Source organism: Nematolebias whitei, chromosome 16, assembly GCF_014905685.2.
Source record: "Nematolebias whitei isolate Nwh7 chromosome 16, NemWhi1, whole genome shotgun sequence".
Lineage (NCBI taxonomy): Eukaryota > Metazoa > Chordata > Actinopteri > Cyprinodontiformes > Rivulidae > Nematolebias > Nematolebias whitei.
The window spans coordinates 7085580-7093836 of NC_056513.1; the positions used below are offsets into that span (position 1 = coordinate 7085580).

Sequence of the window (8257 nt, forward strand, 5' to 3'; positions counted from 1 at the left end):
TTTCTGAATAAGGATGACCGGTTTGTGAAAGACCAAAAGGATTTATAAAGTCAAACAGTTTGCAGCCCAGGAGGTCATATGAATATTTTTTTTTGGGAAAAAAAAAAATTAGAAATAAATTCTGTTCTAGATTTTGGCTTTATTGCCACCTCGCCCCATATGACCCCCCCCCCCCCCCCACCACCACCACCACCACCAATTAAAACATTTCTGGAGGCGGCACTGATTGCATCATACAATACGCTGCCTGCATCTTTAACTCACATCATCACATCGTCTGCAAACGAGTTAAAGAAAAAGCGCTTTGTTTCTCGTGACAACTTGAAGCTAACGTTTGTCGCATTTTGGTCGATTTTTAAAGGTTTTGTAAGAAGCAGGCGTTTTTAAAGACTCGTTCAGTGTTAACCGTAGTCGCCACGCTTGGTCAAACACAAAAACAAACACGCTCTTAGTGAATTAAACATGGCGCCTGTGGAGAGACGTGTAGCTCAACAGAGGAATCAACTCTTAAGTAAAAAATTTTTTTTGTTTTTTATGAAAATCCTTTGTTTGTGTCTCTTAGCACAAACTTAACAAAACATGTTCACGTTTGTTTTAGTCGTGTCAAACTCAATTTTATGAATGGACTAAAGTTTAAAACTTTTTCCAAGTCGTGGACCAATTTCAGTCGATGTATTAACCCAAGTCAGATACCCGACATCTTTTCTTGGTTCTAGGAGTTAAAATGGTCCCATTGGATGTTTTTGTTGCTCCTGCACATCAAAATCAAATAATACAGACAAATGTTTTTTTTTTTCTGGCATCAAAGTTAGACAACTGTTGTGAGAAACCTTCATTAAATTATTATTTTAAGCAAAATGAGAAGAATAAACACGTTTTTCACTTAAATTATAATATTTGTGGGCCTTCAAAGATGCTAATAAGGGCCAGATTTGGCCCATGGGCCTTGAGTTGGACTTGTTTTAACGGTTTTTGTCCATTTATTTCAAGTTGGTGTTTTTTATACAAAGATTTTGAGGTACAAACTGAGAAGACTTTGTTTTCCTCTTGGGTATATCTGTGCACGACATGCAGCAGCTTCTCGTGGGGTTGTGCAGAGCAGTTTGTTTTCACATCGTAACTCGCGTGAATCAATTTGTTTTGACTCGCCCTACCTTCAGACTTCCGTATCTCATCTGTGACCCTGTCCGTCAAGCCCGGGCCCGAGGTGCGGCGAAACACCAACGTGACTCTGAGATGTCAGGCGAAGGTGATCGCCTCTGAGCAGGAGGCGCTGAGTCGTGAGTACATCATCTACAAGGACGAGCAGGTGGTCTACAAGAAGGCCACCGACTCCCCTGAGGACTTCCTGTACCACCTGCCCGAGGCCAGAGTGTCCAACAACGGCAAGTACAAGTGCAGGATTAAGATCCGGGAGCAAGAGGTGACCAGTGACGTTCAAAAACTCACAGTGACAGGTGAGCTGGCGCTTGGTTAGTGCTCTGTTCATGCTTCTAATGTCTCCATGATGTTCTTCTCCCTCATGTTTCTTTCCTGTTTTGATTTCCAGGCCTGTCGCTGCCCGTTCTCCACCTCAACAGAAGCGTTGTCACCGAGGGCGACGACGTCACGGCCACGTGCTCGGCGCCGGGTGAGACGGGTTCCTTTTATTTCCACTTTTTCGACAACTCCGGAGAGCTCCGCGAGGAGCGCGTGAGCTCCAACCGGGCAGAGGCGAAGCTTCGCCTGAAAACGGTGGGCGGACACAGGATTCACTGCAACTACACGGTGGTCCTCATGCCCAAGTCCGTGGACTCGGAGAACAGCAACACGGTCAACGTTTCGGTCAAAAGTACGCTGGATTTCTTTACTGGGAAACCTTCTCAAGTGTTCCATCTACAACCTCAATTTAAAGAAGTGGGGAAGTTTTGTAAAACGTAGATAAGACCAGAAAATCATTTTCAGATCTCGTAAACCAACTTTTCATTTAAACGTAGAAAACGTGAGGCACCGAAGAAGTTGCAAGAAAAATAATATTGTCATTTTGAATTGTATGGCAGCAACGCGTCTCTTTAAAGTTGTTCCAGGTCCACGGTTCCTGTGTGAAGCATCTCCTCTTCTTTAACAACTCTCGGTAAACATCCAGGACCTGAGTAGACCAGATGTTGGAGGTTTTGGAGGACTTGAAGAGACCAGTTGTTGGAGGTTTTGGAGGAACTGAGGAGACCAGGTGTTGGAGGTTTTGGAGGACTTGGAAGAGACCAGTTGTTGGAGGTTTTGGAGGACCTGAGTAGACCAGTTGTTGGAGGTTTTGGAGGACCTGAGGATACCACATGTTGGAGGTTTTGGAGGACTTGAAGAGACCATTTCTTGGAGGTTCTGTAGGACCTGAGGAGACCAGTTGTTGGAGGTTTTGGAGGAACTGAGGAGACCAGTTGTTGGAGGTTTTGGAGGACCTGAGGAGACCAGTTGTTGGAGGTTTTGGAGGACCTGAGGAGACCACATGTTGGAGGTTTTGGAGGATTTGAAGAGACCATTTGTTGGAGGTTTTTAAGGGAATGTTCTGGTCTGTTGGAGGAATCTAGCGGTTCAACAGTCCTGAATCTTCTTTGCTGGATATTTTTGTTTCACATCTTATGGACTGCAGGCAGACCAGTTCAGCTCCTGGACTCTTCTACCATGAAGCCATGCTGTTGTAACGGATGCTCTCTGTGGTTTAGTGTTGGTTTGCTGAAAGATGCAAGGTCTTCCCTGAAAAAAAACGTCTGGATTGGAACATAGGTTCTTCTAAAATCTGTTTATACCATTTTGTATTGATGGTTCCTTTCCAGATGTGTAAGCTGTGAATGCCAAAGGCACTAATGCACCCCTATGCCATCAGTGAGGCAGACTTTTAAACTGTGATCTGATACCTGACTGGATGGTCCCTTTCCTCTTTAATACGGAGGATGTCGCCTTCGTGATTTCCAAGAAATGTTTGAAATGTTGATCTTTCTGACCACAGGACAGTTCTCCACTTCACCTCAGTTTATTTGAAACGAGGTCTGGTCCAGAGAAGAAGCAGCGGTTCTGGATGATGTTCACATCTGGCTTATTCTTTGTCTGATAGAGCTTTAAGCAGCATCTGTGGATGAACTGTGTTTACAGACAACGATCTGTGGAAGTGTTCCTCGGACCAGATCAGAACCGGACCTGGTTTTAATGCAGTGGCCCCTGCGGGCCCGAAGATCACGACCATCCAACGTTGACCTTCAGCCTTGTCCTTTGAGCTCAGAGATTACTACAGATTCTTCTAATCTGGTGATGAGATTATGAGCTGGAGATTATGGAGATTCAGTTCTTTCTTTGAGGAACTTTATTCTGGAATTGTTTGAATATTTTGAAAGAGTTTGTCACAGAGTGATGAACCTCTGCATATCTTTACTTTTCATTCAGCCTCTCTTAAATGCTTTTTTATGCCCAGTCTTCAGATATTTTTTACATTAATTAATGTAATTAGTTATAAAATGCTTCTTCAGCTGTTTCTTATTCAAACCACTTACTTTTAAAACCTTTTGTTGCTTTTTTTCTCCTTTTTTTTCCTTTTTTTTCCTTTTTTTTTCCCTTTTTTTCCTCTTTCTTTTTTCCCTTTTTTTTCCTTTTTTTCCTTTTTCTCTTTTTTTCCTTTTTTTTCCCTTTTTTTCTCCTTTTTTTTATTAAAAAAAAAAGCTTGTTGCTCCTCTCTAATTATTTTAGATGATGCTGCCATAAAATTCAAAATTTCTTAATTTTTCAATTAAATTAGTACAATTTCTTAGTTTAAATATGTTTACTATGTTCCGTTGTAAACAAAATATGAGATTTCCAAATCACTGCATTCTGTTTTTATTCACATGTTTTGCAACATCTTAACATATTTAGAAGTTTGGTTTGTATTTCATGACTCACAGCTTTGGTTCCACAGAACTCTCCATCACGCCGGTTCTGGAGATTTTTCCTCTGGATGACGTTTACGAAGGAGATGATCTCACCATCAGGTGCTCGTTTGTGGCGTCTGAGCAGAGCTTTAAGAAAGTGAGTCTCATCCTGAGTCAGGGCACCAAACTGCTCAGCAGCAGGAACACGTCTACGGTCATCGAGCACAACATGATGGCAGAAGCAACAGCCCCGGCGCTTACGTTTGAGTGCACGCTGATTGTGGAAAATGTTGTAAAAGTGGCCACGCAGAACATCTCCGTGATCGGTACATTGACAACAGATTGTTTCTCTCTATATTGCACACGAGTGCAGATGATAAGTTGCTTCCTGTGCGTCTGTCCACAGACCTCTTCTCAATCCCGACCCTCATCATGTCTCCTACCGAAGTCTTTCAAGATGAACCGATGTTGCTAACCTGCAGAAGTGAGAGGGTAGCCGCCGGGAGACTGAACAGAAACGATCTGACTTACACTCTTGATCCGGCCGAGCACTTCGTTACAACAACGAGAGCTGGAGAGTTTTCTCGCACGGCCATGAAAACTGACTTCACGTATACGTGTACAGCCGAGGCGAAAGGCATCAAGAAGCGCAGCGAAGCCCTGACTGTTCGTCCTAAAGGTCAGTTCACTCTTTGCATGTAGGTTTATATGAACATAAACTAAAAACATAAGACGGTACAACAGTGTACAAGAATATAAACCTTCAACAGTTACCAATAATTTCGTATCCTCGGAATATTATGGACATAAAATTTTAGAAACATAGCTTTCCGATACCTTTGTCTGCTGGCAATGGTTATTTTGGGCCTTTTCTTTATTTGTTATGCAATTTGTTACATTCTTCAATTTTTATATATATATATATATACATACACACTTGGTACAACATCCTGTCATTTTCAGATCCAAGGATTGAAAATAAGTTTCTTTGACTTTAAAAATCTGTAAGAAAGTTTCACTCCCTGGAATCAAAATATAAAGACAAATGTCATTTTCAGCTTGGAAGGCTTTGTTGCCTGATTTTAAGTTTACTCAACAGATCCTGGACGAGATTTAGGTGGTCTCATGGACATTTCAGCTCTATGACTCAGGCTCTTGTCTCAGTGGAGGATGCAATGCCGCCCAAGATCAAGATTTAGATTTCCCTCCAGTGTCGTCATTATGCTGTTTACTTTAGCAGGAACTCCTGTCCCAACGGCAAAAACAGCCCTGAACCATTACGTTTCCACCATTCTGCTTGACCTCAAAGAGGATAATATCATGGCAGCTTTTCTCCTTTTCATTTCAACTTATAAGGGAACATTTCAGAGTTATAAGTAGGAAATATCAACTGGATTCCCTCTGAACTTGAAGGAACTTCACAATGACCAATCAGAAAATCCAACATGGCTGCCTCGCTCAGCAAAGAGACGAGTCTTGCTGCAGATCACTGAAAACTCTCCAATATAAATGCATAATCTCCTTCCCTGGAAACAACTAAGCTCCAACCATCACAAATATGTTTTTTGTATTTGCAAATGAAAACCATTACGCTGTCTAAATCAGGGGTTCCCAACCCTGGTCCTTGAGGAACACCAACCTGCATGTTTTAGTTATTCTCTGCTCCAGCACACCTGATTTTAATTGATTGGTGATTAACAGGCTTCTGCAGAACATGAACTAATTAAATCACTGAATCAGGTGTGTTGGAGCAGGGAAACAATTAAAACAGGATGGTGTTCCTCAAAGACCAGTGTTGGGAACCATTGGAAACTACTCGCCTCACAAACACACACACACACAGATAAAAGGTTTCAAGCGAGCGATATATATATCATAAACGTTGTAGAAATTAAAACAATAAACTACATCTTCCTCCCGGTGGCTTCCTGTGTCTGGAGATGGTCCAGTTTCGGTCAAGTGGTCCCCTACACTCTGCAGCATGACATTAGCTGAGACACCAAAGATATTTGCAGGGGGGGGGCGGGTTATGATTATTTTAGTTGTTATTGCAAATAATAATAATTTTGGGAACAAAACTAAATAGTGCAACTTGCTTTCTGTTGTTGGAGATCATGTATTTCTCGTGACGTTGCCTGAAGCCTTTCCCCCGTTGGTCTGCAGCTCGACGCTAACGATGAAAAATTGTAGCTAGCTGCAGTAAAGTTATTTTCTAACACTGCTGTCTGTGTTTCTTAATTAATTTAGATTAAATCACATGTAAAACAGTCCAACTACCATTAGTGAACACATTTCTGGTGTGATTATCATCGCAAAATACTATATGTTGTGGGTTTCTTTTTTATATATATAATTTTGTGTTGCTAATAATAGCTAGCCTGGTAAGCTAGCCCAGTCAGTAGATAAATTCTGCTAGTTTTCCACAAATGGATCACTTCATAACTTTGGCGTGTCCATATTTACAAATGTATTTCTCTAAATTAATTGCAGTATTATCCTTTATCAGACCAAATTAAGTGCTTTCTTGTCAAATTACTACTACAGTGCTAGCTTTAGCCTCGTAAAGCTAGTTTGGGCTGTAAATGTTGAGCCTCCAAGGGGGAACGTCATGCAGTTCCTGAAATGTTAGCCTGACATGTTGGTCCCAGTATTATTTAGATTAATGAAAATAACCTGATTAGTGGATTGTGAGCTACATAAGGTTCCTGCAGACAAATTTGGACCCTCGACCAAAACAATAACTGGAAAATCCTAATTAAAAACAGACTTCAGACCTTCCGTCCAGGATTTGTGATGAAAATTTCAGACCAGCGTGACCATTTATCATCTGTTCTCTAAATGTAAAGGACAAATGCTCATCAGATATCAAACACCGTAGTATTTATTAGTGTACATGACACTATTAAGATGCTGTTTGTTCCTCCGACACCATTCTTTTGCTGCTTAACTACGTCTGCATACGTCATATTGCAACCATCCAGATGTCTAATTGACAATTAGCAGTTGGGTGTGTTTTTTAATGTCTAATCCCGTTTTATGGTTTTGATTGTCTCAGTATTACCTTTGTATTATTGTACTATATGCAGAAATTTGGCAAAATACATTTTTTATGTATTTATATGACTTTGATTAGATAAAAGGCTTCAAGCAAGTCTTTTGTCTATGCACACTTGTTTTTCTACAGAAAAAAATTATCTAGTATATCAACACAATTTCACGCACATCCACATGAATTTGCTTCATATTTGTCTGTTGCTTTAAAAAAGTATTAACTAAACTTTAATGACCTCCTTTTGGTTGTCATAGTATTAAAATCAACATATTTTTGCTTTGAATAATTTTCAGGAGACCTTATTGTTGAAGTAAAGCAAAATAAATAATAATAATAATGTCATCACAATGTCAGCACTGTATGTTTCCATACAATGGCGAAATTAGTCTCTGCATTTAACCCATCCACCACCAGGTGGTGCAGTGGGCAGCTATTGAAAGCGCCCGGGGGACATTTTGGGGATGAGACGTGCTGCCCAGAGACGCCACGTGATGTGCAGTGACTGGGGATCGAACCTGGGACTTTCGGGTCCCAAGCCGGCTGCCCTGCCTCTACACCATCTCGGCCCCCATAAATGCATTTGATTGCATTTCTTGTTTGTTTTGGGAGCTGTCTATATCTTGCACAGAAACAGGAGAATAATTTTAATAAAACATGAAGCTGTTTTGGTAAAGTAGTTATATGTAGGTTAAGAAAAATGTTCATTTTATAAAAATAAAATGGATTTCCTAAAATTTGGTACTATCTTTTTAAGAAGAAACCTTCAGTGAATGATAGCTTGTCAGTTTGTGTTTAAACATATAAAGATTTCTATGTATTTTGTTGTTTTGTAACAATCTGTTTATTTTCCTCTTTCCTCTTTAGTTCACGTCTCAGTTCCAGATATCTGGGTTTCTGACCGAGTGATCTTGGGAAAGCCTGTTTACATCTACTGTGAGTCCAAAACAGGAAGCCTTCCCATCACCTACACCCTTTGGAAAGGAATCGACAAAATAAACACCTTCAGCGCCAACATGATCAGGCAACAAGCTTATTTTCCAGTCACTTTCAACCACACTGAAGAAACCAGCATGTACAGGTGTGAGGCGAGTAATGGCGGCAGGAAGAACCAGCAAAGTGCCAAACTGAACACGTCTGTCATAGGTAAATATTCAAATCTGAAATAAAAACGTCATTTTTATTGAACTGATTTCTGGTCTCACCTTGACTGCACAAGAATCATACCTGGTACCTAATGGGTTACATACCTGGTACTTAATGGTTTACATACCTGGTACCTAATGGGTTACATACCTGGTACTTAATGGTTTACATACCTGGTACTTAATGG

The 8257-nt window shown here is 40.7% G+C and overlaps 1 protein-coding gene across 1 annotated transcript in view; it reads left to right on the forward strand.

The window, feature by feature from the left end:
* The window catches only part of pecam1b (platelet and endothelial cell adhesion molecule 1b), a 28641-nt gene that overhangs the window by 2045 nt on the left and 18339 nt on the right, over positions 1-8257 (forward strand). Inside the window, exons 3-7 of the mRNA XM_037690098.1 lie at positions 1161-1457; positions 1550-1831; positions 3923-4201; positions 4282-4554; positions 7792-8070. Coding sequence (XP_037546026.1) covers positions 1161-1457; positions 1550-1831; positions 3923-4201; positions 4282-4554; positions 7792-8070 — 1410 coding nt within the window. The remainder of the gene's footprint in view (positions 1-1160; positions 1458-1549; positions 1832-3922; positions 4202-4281; positions 4555-7791; positions 8071-8257) is intronic.